The 18,042-nt window shown below is 46.8% G+C and overlaps 1 protein-coding gene across 1 annotated transcript; it reads left to right on the top strand.

Moving 5' to 3' along the window:
• Window positions 1-4,462: 4,462 nt before the first annotated feature.
• prdm1a (PR domain containing 1a, with ZNF domain) lies at window positions 4,463-12,617 on the top strand. Its single transcript, XM_054781653.1, has 7 exons — window positions 4,463-4,635; window positions 6,707-7,039; window positions 8,140-8,259; window positions 8,484-8,736; window positions 9,835-10,871; window positions 10,976-11,104; window positions 11,195-12,617. Exons 1-7 carry the CDS (start codon window positions 4,609-4,611, stop codon window positions 11,717-11,719), a joined length of 2,424 nt encoding a protein of 807 aa, XP_054637628.1. The 5' UTR covers window positions 4,463-4,608; the 3' UTR covers window positions 11,720-12,617.
• Window positions 12,618-18,042: the final 5,425 nt, after the last annotated feature.

Raw genomic sequence — 18,042 nt, 5'->3', positions numbered from 1 at the left:
TAAAGATGCAGCAACATAAACACACATCAACGCTGCAGGATCAAAAAACAAATATAAAAGAAAAATCCTTCAAATGCCAGAAACACACACAAACCCAAGAAACAATTGTATGAGAGAAATGCTGCAACTTCACAGAACAAAATGGAAGTTAGCCAGGCTAGCAGGGGTGCCAGACCTGAGGGACAGCCATCTTTAAAGACTTATGATGTCATATTTCATGCTATTTTAGAGCAGCCGATTTTTACAGCCAAGTGTTTAACAAAGACATAAATAAAAATGTACCTCTTTATTCCTCCAACTTTTTTCTGGAAATCCCACAAATGTCTTTAAAGACGGATATCCATCAGATCTGGTGCCTGGCTAACTTCCTCGTAGCCTAGCCAACTTCCTGGTACTTCCTAGTAGTTTGGCTAATGTAACCCACTTGCTTCACATTGCCAACTTCCTGGTATTTCCTGATAGCTTGGATAACTTCCTTGTAGCCTGACTAACTTAGATAGATCCCTGTCCATTCCATTCCATTCCATTTTCCTCCGCTTATCCGGGTCCAGGTCGCGGGGGCAGCAGTCTTAGTAGGGAAGCCCAGACTTCCCGGTCCCTGACCACCTCCTCCAGCTCCACCGGAAGGACACTAAGGCGTTCCCAGGCCAGCTGTGAGACATAATCCCTCCAGCGTGTCCTAGGTCTTCCCCGGGGCCTTCTCCCGGTTGGGCATGCCCGAAACACCTCACCAGGGAGGCGTCCGGGAGGCATCCGGACTAGATGCCCGAGCCACCTCAGCTGGATCCTCTCGATGTGAAGGAGCAGCGGCTCCACTCTGAGCTCCTCCCGGATGACCGAGCTCCTCACCCTATCTCTTAGGGTGAGTCCCGCCACCCTACGAAAAAAACCTCATTTCAGCCGCTTGCATCCGCGATCTCGTTCTTTCGGTCATGACCCTAAGCTCATGACCATAGGTGAGGGTGGGAACATAGATTGAACGGTAAATTGAGAGCTTTGCCTTCCGGCTCAGCTCTCTCTTCACCACGACGGTCCGGTACAGCAACCGCATTACTGCAGACGCTGCGCCGATCCGCCTATTGACCTCACGTTCCAACCTTCCCTCACTCGAGAACAAGACCCCGAGATATTTGAACTCCTCCACCTGGGGCAGGACCTCATTCCCAACCCGGAGGGAGCAATCCACCCTTTTCCGACTGAGAACCATGGCCTCAGATTTGGAGGTGCTGAGTCTCATCCCAGAAGCTTCACACTCAGATGCAAACCGTCCCAGTAAACGCTGCAGGTCACAGCCCGATGAGGCCATCAGGACCACGTCGTCCGCAAATAGCAGAGACGAGATCCTAAGGCCCCCAAACTGGACTCCCTCGAGACCTTGGCTGCGCCTAGAAATTTTGTCCATGAAAATTATGAACAGAATCGGTGACAAAGGGCAGTTGGCCTCCGCCAAGGCCAACGTTCACCGGAAACAGGCTTGACTTACTGCTGGCAATGCGAACCAGGCTCCTGCTCCGATTGTACAAGGACTAAATGGCACGTAGTAGCGCGCCACCAATCCCATACTCCCGGAGCACCCCCACAGGACACCGCGAGGGACACGGTCGAATGCCTTTTCCAGGTCCACAAAGCACATGTAGACCGGTTGGGCAAACTCCCAAGTACCCTGCAGTACCCTTGCAAGGGTGTAGAGCTGGTCCAGTGTTCCGCGACCAGGACGAAACCCACATTGCACCTTCTGTAGCCGAGGTTCGACTAACTGTCATACACTTCTCTCCAGCACCCTGGAATAGACTTTCCCAGGGAGGCTGAGGAGTGTGATCCCCCTGTAGTTGGAACACACCCTCCGGTCACCCTTCTTGAAAAGGGGGACCACCACAGTGATGAAACTGTCCACGTTCGTGTCCTCAGCCTCTGCTTCCTCTATGGAAGGTATGTCAGTGGGATTGAGAAGGGCCTCAAAGTATTCCTTCCACCGCCCAACTATATCCTCAGTCGAGGTCAGCAGGCCCTCGACCCCACTGTAAACAGTGTGGACTGGGCACCGCTTCCTCTTTCTGAGGCGCCGGACGGTTTGTCAGAACCTCTTCGAGGCCGACCGAAAGTCGTGTTCCATTGCCTCACCGAACTCCTCCCACACCCGAGTTTTTGCCTCGACCACCGCCGAAGCCGCATGCCGCTTGGCCTGCCGGTACCTATCAGCTGCTTCAGAAGTCCCACAAGCCTAGATCCCTGTCATTGTTAATAAATCACAGCGTTACTTGAAGCAATGAAATGTGAGGCGTAAGATTCTATGTAATATGTACTACACACATGCATCTAACAACAAATAGTGTATAAAATAGTCCCAGTGTATTGCACAAGCCTTATGATTTTAGTGTATTATTGAGGCGATGGCGATGGCTTGAGGATAAAAAACTATGTAATAGGGGTGTCACGAGACACCCAACTCACAACACGAGACGACGCACGAGACTGGGTCCGCAAGAACGGGACGGGACAAGATTTTAGCATTCATTTTAAGAAAAGTATTTTTTATATGGGCCGCACGGTGGCCTAGCGGTTAGCATGTTGTCCATAGGTATGAATGTGAGTGTGAATGGTTGTTTGTCGATATGTGCCCTGAGATTGGCTGGCGACCAGTCCAGGGTGTACCCCGCCTGTCGCCCAAAGTCAGCTGGGATAGGCTCCAGCATGCCCCCGCGACCCTAATGAGGAGAAGCCGTATAGAAAATGGATGGATGCATGGACAAAACAATGTAGGTGCGTTTTGAAGTGTCTATTGTCCCACAAATTGACGCTAGATATTATTGTCAGCATTTTCTGAGACCAATTAAACCATTGTTATGCTAATATACTATATAATACGCAATAATAAATAATAATAATACAGATGCTCAAATTGTGTTTTTTCAGATTTTGAAGCTAATGCAAGCATCTTCTCTTCCTGTTTTATTTTTATTTAATTATATTATCGTCCTGGCTATTTGTGTTTAGTCACTTCTGTTTTCCATTTCCAATGTTCCGTGTAGCGTGTCCATGTGTCATCTGCTCTGAGGGACGGGTGTTGGGGCCAGTTCTTATTTTGGGCTGAGGAAAAGTGATGGAAAAAGCACACGGAAGGACTTTTACGTGAAAACTGCGAGAAGAATGATGAATTTATGTCTTCTTCTTCTTCTTCTTTCCACAAGTCTGCGTGAGAGCTGAACTCTTGTATAATATTCTAATGTTCTTGTAAAGAAACATCAGCGGAGATGATGACGACGCAATAAATGCGTAATGAAGTTATGCACAAATAATGAAGTTTGATGATACTTTCGTGTCCACACTGAAGCGGGTGTCTTTTTCAAAAATGTGCATTGTGTGTAACTTACTTTGCACTTTAGCCAATCAGATCATTGATCCCGCCCACCACCTTCCTGACACCCTGTTGCATTTCACTGTGCAGCTGCAGCATGAAATAATGCGTAAATAGCTTGAGTACAATTATTACCATTTTTACATCCACTTGTAATTCATTCATTATTACATTTTGCAAGAGTGTGATTGTCTTTGTCAGCTCTGATCAACTAACAATGTACTTATTTTATGAAATATTTCTATTGCAAGTAGAAACCAGGGGGTCTTTTCCGCCAGTGACTTTCTTTAGGCTTCTGATTGGCTGCGGTGGTCTTGGAGTTGCAGGTCAGAGTGCAACCTGTTGCGCCGGCATGCACGACACAGCCTCTGAATATGCCTTCATGGACTGACTTGGTGTCTTTAATGTTCAATTAAAAATTGATATATCCAATTTTTAAAGATAGCTGTGTACTTATGGGATACCTGCTGTGAGAAATGATTTTAACATCAACTGTGTCAATTTCCCTGTCTGCCTTTTCTTCTCCATATATCGCCATATATTTATACGTCATCCACACAAATACAGCATAATATATTTACATGTCATACACACAGAGGCTATGGAACACACGTAAGGTATATTTTCTAGGCGTATTATATATAAAAACATGTCAGGATGTATTTAAAATGGAGAAAGTGTGACAAAGTGAGAGTAGACTACACGCGCGCACACACATTCAGTAACATTAAGTGTAAAATGGTGAAAACCACAAAAGGAGCAGACCTGCCCCCTACAGGCAGTAAGTGTGTGTATGCGTGCGGAGGGACATCTTGCTACACTGAATCAGTGCTTCACTCAACACACACACACACACACACACACACACACACATTTTCAACTTCAAACTTAAGTTGTCCTTCAGTGAGGATGATTGCGTGCGTGCGTGTTTGTGTGTGTGTTGCCTCAGGTGAAAGCTGCAGCGGGTTCCGGGGGGCGTGGTATGATGACAGCGGGCGTGGTTAAGTACGGGCGAGGGGCGTAGCCAGCCGGCTCCTCCTCCTCCTCCCTCTCTCCTCTAGTGAAGACGCGCTGATTGTGTCCGACACTTGAACACAACACGGCGACGGCATCGCATACACACGCGCGCGCACATACACACACTCGGAGTGCCGTGCGGAGTACCAGCAGGAGCGGGACAACGAGGGGGAAGTGCACCTGTCCTCCCCTTACACACACGCACACAGACGGAGGGGTCCTGAGCAGACGTCCTTATGTGTGGATGGGAGCAAAGTTACACTGTGAGTACTTTAAACACTCTCTGAGTTTTATGCAACTTTTTTCTTGTGAAAAAAAGTGAGGACTGCTGTAAAAAACAAAGAATTAGGAAGTTAGAAAAAAAGGAAACTTTAGCCTTTTTAAGGTTTAAATTTGACTGTGTCATTTCTGCTTTTTCTTTCTTTTTTATAAAGTGCTGCAGTGGCTTTATACATTGATTGCTGATAGTTTTACATGATTTTAAAGGCACGTTGTCGTTTTTAAAAGCGCTGCAGTGGCTTTATACATTTTTAGAGATAGTTTTCATCGTTTTAAAGCCACACTGTCATTTTTAAAAGTGCTGCACTGGCTTTATGCATCTATCATCTATCTATTTCAAGCAACATTGTCATTTTAAAAGTGCTGCGGTGGTTTGATACATTTTTTTACAGATTGCTGTACATGTTTTTAAAACCACACTGTCATTTTGAAGTGCTGCAGTTGTTTACTACATTTGGTAGTTTTAAATGAGGCAGTTTTTAAAATGTTCCTTTTGTCTGATGATTTGATTGGGCTTTGCTGATGAAGTGAATGAAGAATGTTCTGGCACCAAACACAAGTAACCGTGCTTAATTGCATTTTCAGTTAAGGGAGAATCGCCCTAAAACATGTTCAATAGGTTTGGTATTTTTAATTTTTCTAGTTATTTACACTTCTCTTAAAAGATTTGCTATCTGACTTTTTGACATTTTAATCTTAGATCTATTCCATATATGTTGAATTGCTTTACAACATTTTCTGTTTGACATTTTGCTTAATTTATATATTTTTTATGTAATAATTCCTCGTCATAGTTCATCTTTATTCATGACCTTCTAAATGTGTTTACAATTGCCCAGAAAGATTTTCAATTGGAGCAGAGTTGAAATGAAATTGACATTAAACTGAAATTCCCACTGGCTGTGTGCAAACTTGTTGTAGTTCAGTTTCACTTTGACTCTCCGGGCCGAAACACAACTGAGCCGCTTGATTTAAATAGCAAGTAAAGCCGAGAATAAACAAGCACACTGCTCATTTTTGATGTCTTAGCATTCAAATTGCTCGCATGTCTAACTTGAATTTACATTTTGCACTGTTGGATATTAAGCAGGTTCTAAGTAGAGCTTCAAAATGCAAAAAGAGCAATATTTCTATATTCCAATAGCATCATAACATTTTTAACCCACTTTATTACTGAGAGTGATTGGAATGAGGTAGAATGAAGTGTTTTAAGGCGATGGAACAATAATGACCAGCTTATAAGAAGAGGGTTGATTATTTGTCATTTAGTGTGAGGTCATCTCCTTGTGTCAAAAAGTGTTGTTTTTTTTGGGGGGGGGGTAATTATTGCTGTGTGCGCGCGTGTGTGTGGGACTGTCTTGGGTGGGATAGTGTTTGAAGTGTTGTTTGTGCTGCTGAGACCCCCCAAATGGAAAAGTTTTGGCGCTCCCTTCCTCGACACCTCCCTCCACCCCCCGTCTTCCTCCTGGTCAGCAGGATGGTTTGATAGTTTGGTTCTTATTTTGGTATTTGCTTCTAAATGTGGTTTCATTCCCTCACTAGAGCTCTTTCCTTCTTTTTTTTTTAAATCAATAATCATGTAAAATCAATTAAATCAATCAATTAAGGCATTTTTGGTTTTACAGCCTTAAGTCTCTTAATGAGTCAATTTTACATAATATTTAATTGGGGTATTTGTGGTCTTACGTAGTAATTATTACACTTCAAGAGAAACTCCAGTTAAAAGCCACTAAATAATTATTATGTATAAAGTCATTAGTTGGATGTTATCATATTTTTCCTCTGTAATTGCTTGTGTGTGTGTCATAATCACGCTCTTCCTCTCCATCAGTGTTGATTTTATCATCTCTTCTTCTTTGTTTCCTCTTTTCACATCTTATCAGGCTCCGCCCACATCTCCTCTTATCTTATCTTTGGTCTCCTCTCATGTGGGCCGCCTTCCATTGCTTTTCTTCCCCTTCCTAACTTTCCTTACATCCCAAAGTCTAGATTCTGTTTGTCATCTTGTAGTGGTCTCTCAAAAAATAAGAGTTTCCCTTCCTCTGCGTCTGTCAGGCGACCTCTCAAAGCTCGGCCATGTTGACCAGTGAGGGGGCGCACACCATGGAGCAGGACGACGCCCACCACGCCGCCAAGATGGCCTCTGCCGGCACTATCGGCTCAGACGGCGCAGAGACGGCCACAGACTCTGACGTGGACATGGACACGGACGAGGCGGACATGACTCGCTGGACAGAGGCGGAGTTTGAGGAGAAGTGCACGTACATCGTCAAAGACACCACGTGGGAAGCAGGGCCCGACGCCGATGCTGCCGCCGCCGCCGTCACGAGGGCCGAGGCCTCGCTGCCCAGGAACCTGATATTCAAACACACGGCCGACAGCAAGGCGGTCAGACATGTGCACACACAAACACACACACACTCACGGCAACATCTGTAACACACACACACACACAAACGTGAGTCAGATGTGGGTCACGTCAGGAAGAGGGGGGTCGCGTCTCGTCGTAAAACACACACATTACAGAGTGGAATCTCTAAGTGTGACTGTGTGTGTGTGAAACGGTCAAAGCAGGATTCACACACACACATACACACACACACACACACGCAGATTAAAAAAAGATGCAGTACCCCACCCTCCCGCCAGAGGGAGCCGTGCAGCGTATGACCCTTTGACCTTGTAGGCCGTGACTTGACTCGTTACATAAGACCGCAGGTCTTAGGAGCAATAAAACCATCACTTCCTGTATTTGCTCTGGAAAAGCTTTATCTTTTTGTGACTTTTTCCAATGACGGACGTGCAAGAGTCCAAAAGAGTCAAAGATCCGCAATCAGCCCCTCCCCCCAGCCTTGTAACGGGGGTGGTCAATGTGTGATCACATTGATTTGTTCATCAGGTGTTATCAAAAGGAAGTAGAGAAGCACTGATAGCGGACAGGAAGAAGCGAAAGTCAGAGTCGGATTTGATGGATTCTAAAGATGGCAAACTCCGGTGACGGTTTGTTGTGAGCACTCTTTATTAAGGCCAGGACCCCCCCAGTGCAGGGCAGCGTGGTTGTATCAATATCCACTGAATGTCAACTAAATGTGCAACCAACAATTTTAGGGCAATTCAAACCACAAACACTTAAATGGACAAATGTGGAAAACCGGTGAGGAGTCTGAGACAAACACATGTCAGCGCTTCTCAAAGAGCGGGGCAGGCCCCCCTTGGGGTAGGTGGTGAGGTGTTGGGGGGTTGCGAGAGGCAGAGGGAACTATACTCAAAAATAATTCAAGGTTGGCTGCTCTGTTCGTGCCTTCATTTATGCTTAACCCTGCTGGTGCCAGCAAGTCTTACAGTGGTTTGTACAGATAAATACATCATTATTACAGGTTACAGGTTCTCAATGGTATTTCAAATCGGGGAGGGTGTGAAAAAAATTCTGTCCCCTAAGGGGTGCATGACAGAAAATAATACCTGACTTTCACGCTGTGTGTATGCAGGTGGTGGGAGTGTGCAGCAGGGAGTACATCCCCAAAGGGACGCGCTTCGGCCCCCTGGTGGGCGAGATCTACACGGCCGACAGCGTCCCGAAAGACGCCAACCGCAAGTACTTCTGGCGGGTGAGTGTTCTTGCTTCCTCACAATCCTCGGCGACCTCTTCCTGTGACGTCAGGAAGAAGCGGGGCTCGCTGTGTCCGTGTGTGTGTGTGTGAGACAGCAGAGTGGCGGGGGGGTAATATCACATGACAGTTCCTGTAAGTCCACAACAGTGATGGACTGACCCACTTTGTCACTGCCAGGAAGTGTACGTGTGTGTGTTAAGTGTGCACCTTTCTCTCATCAGATCTACGCCGATGGCGACTTCCACCACTTTGTGGACGGCCTGGACGAGACGCGCTCCAATTGGATGCGCTACGTTAACCCTGCCCACTCGGTGGCCGAGCAGAACCTGGCAGCGTGTCAGAACGGCATGGAGGTCTACTTCTACACCGTGAGGCCTGTCCCCGCTGGCGCAGAGCTGCTGGTGTGGTACTGCCACGACTTCGCCCGGCGCCTGCACTACCCCCCCTCTGGGGAACTGATGATGCAGAGACTCAGTAAGTCCTCCCGATTGGCTCCTTCATCTCATGTGGGCGGAGTCATCACTATGCGTCTTTTAAATCACTAAAAGAGTCATTAGAGGCATGGCGGCCTGCAAAGCAAGGAGAGTGAATGGTGGTGGTGGTGGAGGTGGGTGGGGGCCCTTGTAAGTTTGAGATGTGAAACACACATGTACACGCGCGTGTGTGTGTGTGTGTGTGAGATGAATACACACTTTCTCCACTTGTGACACCTTTGTAGTGTTAGCACTTGAACGCACCATGCAGCCGTGTGTGTGTGATTTGTCAGTTAAAAAGAACAGAAGGAGGTGATGGGGGGGAGTCCCCCCCCCCCCATTGACTACTTGAACTTCCTGGCTAAAGGGGCGGTGCTGACAGATTGATATCTCCAAGATGGCGGTGCTGTTTGTTTAGTGGACGAGAGAAGACGAGAGGAGGAAGAGGAGGAGGAAGGCGCACTGATAAGCTCAGTGTTTACTCACTGCCGCCTTACTCCTCACTCAAGGCCCTCTGATGTGACCCCCACCACCACCACGTACACACTCTCCCTTGGTTCAAAGTGGGCGGGGCCGTAAAAGGCTTACGGATAATAGACGGCGGCCATTTAACAACCAGGCGAGCTGACATGTCCAAGCTTTTAGAGTTTGTGATGTTAATCCTCTCTTTCATCACACCCCAGTAGAGTGTGTGTGTGTGTGTGTGTGTGTGTGTGTGTGTGTGTGTGTGTGTGTGAGAGGAGGAAACACTCCACTTTGACCTCGAATCTGGAAACAATAGCCTGACAGTCTGAGCAGAAACAATGTTAAAAAAACCTAAAGAGTTTTTTTGTCTCTGGACACCTCTTTGTGTTTGCGTAACATCTTCACATCACACATGAAAAATGCCAGGATCAGGATGTGTGTGTGCATGTGCGTGTGTGTGCCTCGGCCCAGTCGACCTCTCGCCTCTCTCGTTCGTCAAGGTGTCACCTTAGTTGTGCGTCGCTCTCACTAATGCACTTTTATCTCCAGACTTAAACAGCAGTCGAGAGCGCTGTTGCTTTTAGTTTTTAATGCAAGCCAACTCCTGCTGACCTTTCACCTTCTGTCCGTGCAGAGCAGTCGCTGCTGGAGGTCAAGCAGCAGCAGGTGAGCGCTGACGAGTGCGTGGCCGAGGCGTCGGGTCCTTCACTGCCTGCCACCGCCCCCAAGCCCCCTAAGAGGGAACACAGTGTCCTGTCCATCCTGCGTGGCAGCAACAGCGCCTCCAAGAGCGAGCCCAGTCGTCCGCTGCCCACCCGCCCGCGCTGCGCTTACAGCCCCGAGCGCCCCCTCTACCCTTGCGCCCTGTACCCACCCCTCAGGGGCCATATCAGTGAGGACTTCCTCAAAGCAGGACAGCTGGCATACCCCCGTTCACCTGGAAACCAGTCGTCAGCCACGCCCAGCCCGTCGGCAAGGAGCAGCCCCGAAAGCAGCCCTCAAGGGAGCCCGTCCGCTCCAGTGCCAACTTCGTTTTACCCCACTGGACTGGGTCCCTACCCCAGCTACTCGCCGCCGTCCGCGCCCCTCTCACCTTTCTACCCACCAACAGCACCCTATTCACGCTACCTCCTGCCCCACCACTACCCTCTGCCCGGCAGCGGCGTCCCCACCGTAGGAAGTATCTATCCCAGGATGTACCCCCTCTACAGCAACCTCCTGCCGCCTCACATTCCCCTCCTCTCATCAGACGCAGCTGGGAGGCGCTTCCTGATGTCTGACTCAGCCCAACCGCCCTCCATCTCGGCCCACAGGGACTTCCTCCTGCCTGGGCCCACCAGTGCCTTCTCGGCCGCCACCTCTCTCAAGGACAAAGTGGGCCCGCAACACTCTTATGCCGGGCACCCACACCCTTCGGGCCACACCCCCTGCAATGGATCCCCTACCGCGGGCATGGCACCGCCCAGTGAGCGGGCACCCACCAAACCTACCTCTGCCCTGCTGGGTGAGCCCGTTTCTGACGAGGAGGCGATCAATCTAAGCAAGGTGAAGCGGGCCGTGGGCTCGGCGGGCTACAAGGCGCTCCCGTACCCTCTGAAAAAGCACAACGGCAAGATCAAGTACGAGTGCAACATTTGCAGCAAGACGTTTGGACAGCTGTCAAACCTCAAGGTGAGGTTTCCCAAAGCTAATACTTCTGTGTTCCTCTGGTTGTGGTCCAAACCTCATTAGAGAGGAGTGTCACCTTGTTGACGTTCTCACTTCCTGTCCTGCAGGTTCACCTCCGAGTCCACAGTGGCGAGCGACCCTTCAAATGTCAGACGTGCAACAAGGGCTTCACACAACTGGCCCACCTGCAGAAGCACTACCTGGTCCACACAGGCGAGAAGCCGCACGAGTGCCAGGTGAGGCTTTGGTGACGCCAGCAGGGCCGTCTTTTAGGCAGCAGTCTGCAGGCAAGGAGCTGACGCCGTGTTTATTTTTCTCCCTGTCAGGTGTGTCACAAGCGCTTCAGCAGCACCAGCAACCTCAAGACTCACCTGCGCCTCCACTCGGGCGAGAAGCCCTACCACTGCAAGCTCTGCCCTGCCAAGTTCACGCAGTTTGTGCACCTCAAGCTCCACAAGCGCCTGCACTCTCGCGAGCGGCCACACAAATGCCCGCAGTGCCACCGCCACTACATCCACCTGTGCAGCCTGCGCCTCCACCTCAAGGGCTACTGCTTGGCCTCGGCCGCCCCTCGCCACGCCCCCCTAGACGAGGTGCAGCGCGCCAACGAGGAGATCGAGCGCTTTGACATGAGCGAGCACGCCGAGCAGCTGGAGCAACTGCAGGGTGGCGTGGAGCTGGAGGCCATGTTGGAAAAGCAGGTCCTGGGGATGCTGTGGCGAGACGGCGAGCGCCTCAAGGTGGCCCACTTCCCTGCACGCCACAAGGGCAGCGACCTCCCCTACGAGGAGGCGTCGGTCATCAAGATGCGGCCGATCATCGTGAAGCAGGAGAGCGAGGATCAGGTGTGAGGAGCGGGACTGTGTTGCCAGGAGCAACGGCTGTAAATAACCACTTCCTGGCGTGCTGGCGGCCATCAGGAGGCTTTCAGGGACTCGCTACTCAGGGCTGAACTTTGACAATCACCTGGTGTCTTCTTTCTTTCCAAATGTAACCTCTTAATTTATTACCACATCTTCATGAGCAACACGTGGAAGCGAACCTCGTGTTTATCATCTGACCGACGAAAGAGCGAGAAGAACTCCGCTTCCATGCCAGCGTTCCCAAGGTGTGACTGCGTCCTTTTCCCATGACCACTTAATTTAAATGAGGAACAAAGGGCAGTGTGTGTGTGTGTGTGTGTGTGTGTGTGTGTGGATCACAAAAGTTACCTCAGAGTGCATGAGAGTTTGTGTGTAAAGGGAAGGCTGAAGGCGGATCTTTCTATTTATTTGCTCTTTTGCTACTTGAAGAAGAAGAAGACCATAGCAAAGTGGCGTGCAGCTGGTCAACATGTAGCACACGTATTTGTTTTTGTTGTTTTTTTTATTTGAAAGACACTGTCAATGACGTGGATGAGATTCCCACTCGACACTAGAAACCAAAGTTCACTGGACTCCAAACAGCAGCAAGCAGCAGGAAGAATGTGAAGAAGGCATGAAGGAGTCGGATGCTGAAGAAGGGAAGACTTTAGTTGTTTGTCCGTAGCCCCGCCCACACAAGCACCTCTCTATGCACTGGCCCCGCCCACTTCTCCTCCACTGCGTGCAGCATTTTTTTCTCTTAAGGCATCTTCGACTCTTGCTTGACCAAAGTGTCTCTCTGAGCTTTAACAACCCCACCCAAATGACTGTCTCTGTTTACATTCTGGTTTACAAAGTTATTTATGTGCAAAAATGTCCAAATGTGTAAATTATGTTAATTATAAATGTTCACTGCCTTTAATCTAAACACTGTGACTATGATGTCTTTATTACTTTTAACAAACAAGAAGCCATAACACGTCTGATACAGCTTTCTACTTGACTTGAACTCATCAAGTCCCTCAGTGATGTGTAGGAACCATTTTGGAGTGGTTGTCATGTGACTATACCAGGATATGACTTCCCCAAAATGGCAGTGTGTCAGGTAAGCTAGCTCATTTCCAGAAGCTTATTTTTTGCTATTAGAGCAAATTTTAGAGCCATTTAACAATTGTAATGCGATAATAGGGTGTCATAATGCAATTCAACTGTTCTTACGATATTTCTTCAATGAGTTCATAGAAAATAAGCTACTAGTTAGCTTGTAGCCTTAAAGGAACAAGAAGCAACCAAAATGGTAGCACGTCAAGTATGTCATTTAATGATTGTAATGCTTCAATAGGGTGTCAAATATTACAATTCAACTGTTCTTACTATATTTCTTCAATGAGTTCATAGAAAAGAAACTACGGAAGCTGGCCAGCTTTTGGTCTTCAGGCATGACAAATAATGGTGATACACGTGTTTCCAAAATGGCAGTCTCTGGGAGGCAAGCTCATTTCCAAGAGCTTATTCTTTGCTATTAATGCTCATTTTAGAGTCATTTAACTACTGTAATACTTTAATAGGGTGTCAAATATTAAAATCCAGCTGTTCTGACTATATTTTTTCATTGAGTTAGTAGAAAACAAGCTACGGAAGCTAGCTAGCTTTAAGTTTTAAGCCATAAGAAGCAATGGTTACGCACGTGTCCCCAAAATGCCATTGTGTGAGGTACACTAGCTCATTTCCATAAGCTTATTTTTTGCTATGAAAGCTCATTTCACAGACATTTAACAATTGTAATGCATTAATAAGGTGTTGAATATTAGAATTCAACTGTTCTTACTGTATTTCTTCAATGAATTCATCAAAAACATGCTAGGCAAATACCGCTATCAGGCCTTTAGCTTTAAAATTGCAACTAAAAGCTTGACATGACGTATTTGTTACAATAGCAAAAATGCTACTAAGACACTTTCAATGATTTTCAATTCATGTATGTTCTTTGCTTCAATTCAAAGTACATTTGTGCGACACATTTTTGACGGTATTTTAGGAAAAACATCACCTGTGTTTTGTATGTGGTATATCGACCGTCATTTGACTTTGAAACAACTCTGGACTCTTGCAGGTTAAAGCACATTTAAATCAAACTGAAATAACCACTGTGTTTCTACAAGGAAGTCTTAAAACAAACCTCATTTGGATCAGCATCAAATTATCTTTAATTTTAGCTCAATAGACACACCTCCTTTCCATTTCTCCATTTTGTTGTTATGATTCCCTTTTTTGCACCATTAAAAAAAGGCTGATGTCAGTTATGCAGTTTTACATAATGCAAAACACACACTTTGTCCCATTCTACAATACATTAGAATATTGTAGAACGCATTCAAAATAACCTTCATGTGGTTAATAACATGTCTTGTTTGCTGACTCGACAAATTTGAAAGAAACCCGCTCGTCTTCTTTTTTTTTTTTTTTTAATCACGCAGCCTGCAGGAGTCGTCAATCTTTATGTCCTTTTCCGTCCAGCTTCAAGAGAGCGGCAGGAAATGCCCGCTGGAAGCAAACGCTTTCATCCCGCACCACAACAAGCACTCACGTTTTAGGATGGCGTCCTGTTAAACGACAATATTGTCTCTCCTCATGTCCACAATATCAGCTTGAACATCTTCCAGACTCTTTCGGGGGGATGTTTTAAGGGCCTATCCTGCTCATTTCAGAGGCTTTTAAAATGATATTGGATCTCAGTGGGGCACTATAGTAACCTTCTTTTTATAAAATACTTCATAAATCTGCATTCTTCTCCTCTTGGCCGACACGCAAAGTACACAACAATACTCACTTTTTCTCTATGCTCACTGAGTGATTAGGCACACCATTTAATCAGATACCATAGAAAACATATTAACCCCTTGTTCTGAGCTACTGTTTTCATCAGAAAGCTGGGGTTTTACACCGCCCCCCATTAGCGTTGTGCTGTATGGGTCTGTACTATGTGTGGGTCTTCTGTTAAACACACATCATTTTCTATTCTTTCTTAACACAAATTTGACTGAATTTGTAAATAGGCTATGTATAAGACAAACAGACTTGCCTTGTAAAAATGGATGCTCAGCAGCAGCCGTGGGCACCACTTGGTAGTCAGAACGGTACAGTCTTCATCACACGACATGTTCGCACGATCCGACGGCGAGGTTGATAGTCGAATCAGACACGTCCAAATCAAATCGTCGAATAGTCGATTATTCTAAGACACCCCTAACCGACTAGCCGATGAAATTGCAAAAACACCGATATGCTGGTTCATGGGAGGGTTTTTGTCATGAAAGCGATGGTTTCTTGTGTAACAGCAATGGAAAACACGGACCATGCGTCAACAAACGCCTGTATATCGTTTTTTGTCTTGACTTTCCAACAATGACAAAACGGTCTTGAAAGAAGCAGCGTCAGGAAGCCTTGGATCTTTGTTTGCATGGACTTAGTGAAAACCTGGAACGCCTGATCCTAACTTTTAAAAAAACCTGTGTAAAATGCTCAATTTTTATAGTAACGTTGTCAAATTTGAAATGGTACGAGGTGAGGACTCAAGGCAACCTAAGAGAAATATAATACAATTACTTGTCAGTGTCAGTAACATTTAGATTCATTCTGGCTGGTGGGGATAGAAATTCAGCTTGTTAGCTTTCAAAAGAGCCCAAAGGCTTGCCTCTACTCCAAATAGTTGTTTACTATTGTGTACTGTGTCATACTAAGAGCTGTTTCTAAAAGCTAGACCGAAATTAGGTCACCAAAATGTGTGTTTCATCATTCTGAGTGACACATAAGCGTCACAAAACGTGTGCCATTTGGGGACAAAAACAAATGACTGAACATTAACACTTTCCATGGCAATGCTGACTGGCATTCAAAGGAGACGATTGACAACCGGTCGTGACGTGGCTGCCAGCTGTGCACAAACAGGAAGTGATGCATGTTATTGACACCCCCTCCCCCCCCAATCTCGCTGCACCCCCTGTTTGACTCAGCATCTTTCAGTCTTTCCGGTCTTCTTATTACTGTGAGGGGAAACTTGTCGAGTCGCGCGTTGACACAGCAGCTTCCACTCAGGGTTGTCACATCACAGCATCGTGAGGGGGAGGGCGCCGCCCACGTCTGCCGGGGGGGGACATCCCAGGCTGTTTGCTAACGATGTCCTCATGGAACATTCTTCAAAACTTCAAGCTGGAATCTTTTGTGGCGCTGTGATGCTCATTTTAGGACACAAGCTTGACGTGTTCTCTCTGCTTCTTCGTGTTCGTGCTCCACTGTGCGTCAACAACAGCGCAACGTCACGGTGGACGCATGAGCGCCAACATCAGGTATCAATAATGCTGCTGTTACACATCCAACTACAGTGGAACCAACCAAATGTACAAAAACTGGGACAGTTTTTCCCATAGGAAATCATGGAAATCCGATATGTATCTGATCTACTGCAGTCTGAACGGTCGGGTCGCATACAGCCGACCTCTGCGTCATCAAAAAGCATGATTTACTGCACGAGACTTGGATAAAGGTATTCACCGATGTGGGCAAAAGTTCTTCTTGTCATCCGAAAATTATTTTTAGAAAGTATCAGTGAAGGGGCTCATGGCAATGTGCCACCTTTCCTGCCACCCACACGTGACTTGGAACAGACGTCGCAGCAAGTTCTCCACAAAGTGACATAGCCAAAATTCTTGTCCTTTTACTTCTTAATCTCCAATGCGAAATAGTCTATTATCAAGTTCATTTTCATTTACTGTGTGATTAATTTATTTATTTATTATTATCGCAGGCCTAGTGTCCACGAGACAATTTTTTTCTGAATGAGAAATCTTGATCTCAGGAGATCTTGTGATGCCCCGAGTGGACGTAGCCGAAGTTGGAGAATGGAGAATGGAGATGATGATGACATGATGTCGTTTGAATAAACTGTTCACACACATGTAATCAGTCTTTCACAACACGCAAATAGCTTTCCAAATTGACGTACCCGGTGGAGCCTTTACTGTAAATACATCGGAAGGCATCGTGGAGGTCATGTGGTTAGGAGGAAGGCTGACTCACTCCCACCCTCCCCGTTAACCCCCGCCTGCACCCGCTTCTCTGGAAGCCCCTTTCCCTTGTTCACATCCCAGCGACAGGAAGTCCAGGAGGCTTTTTACAGCGACGGCAGCAGGCAGCAGAAGACGGTTAAATCGAACGACGGCGTCTGCGATGTCGTGTCCACTGGCCAGCGAGATTGTAAACAAAACGGATGAGCCAAATGAAGGCCACATTTCCTGTAAAGTCCACTTTCCCAGCTCACACTCGCTGAATTCCTTTCCTGCTCAGGTTACTGTAGGGGTGTGACGCGACGCCATCATCACGGTCCGGTATATACCTCAGTTTTAAGGTCACAGTTGGGTTGATTTCGATCTTCTGCTTTCATCCACTTTGAAACACACCCCCGGGCTTGTGGAGGTGCATTGCGATGCGTGGAGCTCCACTTCCATGCTGAATGGAACGCTTTCTGTCCCTGCACTTCTAATGTATACCGTGTGGGAAATGGGTACGCCTCTGAACCAAGCCTAATATTCCATATGGAAAAATCTGATTACCATATCTTTAAGAGTGCTCTGGCATTTCTCCTTTCTATTTTATGTAGTTTTGAGAAAAGGAGGGCCTAAACCTCCGAGCCTAATCTCCCTGAGGTCCTACTATTTGGAATTTGACTTTTTGGGGAAAATGATGCAGTACAAAATAACACCTGAGAGATCTCAGTTCAGAGAGTGTCGAAGGAAGTGTTCCCTTGTTGTTGTCATGCCCACAATGACCACTAGAGGGCTTCTATTGTTTGAAAGTTGGCATGTTTTTTGCCTTTCAGATTAAATTCACCACGGAATCTACCATTTCTACCACTTTTCTACCAAGACTCATTCTTATCTGAACAATATAAAAGAAAACCAATCAGCAAATTGCCATGATGCCTGGAGACATGCAAAGGGGCAGGGCTTACAGGACACACACGTAGGGTGGAGAGAATTAAAAATACACATGTACACTCATTAGTAACACACGCACACACACACGGCATGGTGTCATTTCATTAGATGACAAAGCAAACTGGAAACTACCTGACAGTTCAACACAATGTTTTGACATGTAAAATTAGATTGTATGGCTGCAAGTATAACAATCCAAACGGAACTAAATATGGTCGAGACCAGGTGTTTCCAAAATGTGGCCCGCAGCTCAGTTTTTGGTGGCCTGTGGCATATTTCTTTTTTTTGTCCTGTCCAACCGTTAGGGCAGATAGTATTGTTGATCTATACGTGCTCAAC

Source organism: Dunckerocampus dactyliophorus, chromosome 7 (assembly GCF_027744805.1).
Source record: "Dunckerocampus dactyliophorus isolate RoL2022-P2 chromosome 7, RoL_Ddac_1.1, whole genome shotgun sequence".
Classification (NCBI taxonomy): domain Eukaryota; kingdom Metazoa; phylum Chordata; class Actinopteri; order Syngnathiformes; family Syngnathidae; genus Dunckerocampus; species Dunckerocampus dactyliophorus.
The sequence above is the reverse complement of the archived record's forward strand: the minus strand, read 5'-3'. Positions and strand labels throughout refer to the sequence as shown.

Coding starts and splice junctions, on each gene's coding strand:
- prdm1a (XM_054781653.1), top strand. CDS start 4,609: ATGTGTGGATGGGAGCAAAGTTACACT. Junction 4,636..6,706: donor GATGGGAGCAAAGTTACACT/GTGAGTACTTTA, acceptor TGCGTCTGTCAG/GCGACCTCTCAAAGCTCGGC. Junction 7,040..8,139: donor ACACGGCCGACAGCAAGGCG/GTCAGACATGTG, acceptor GTGTGTATGCAG/GTGGTGGGAGTGTGCAGCAG.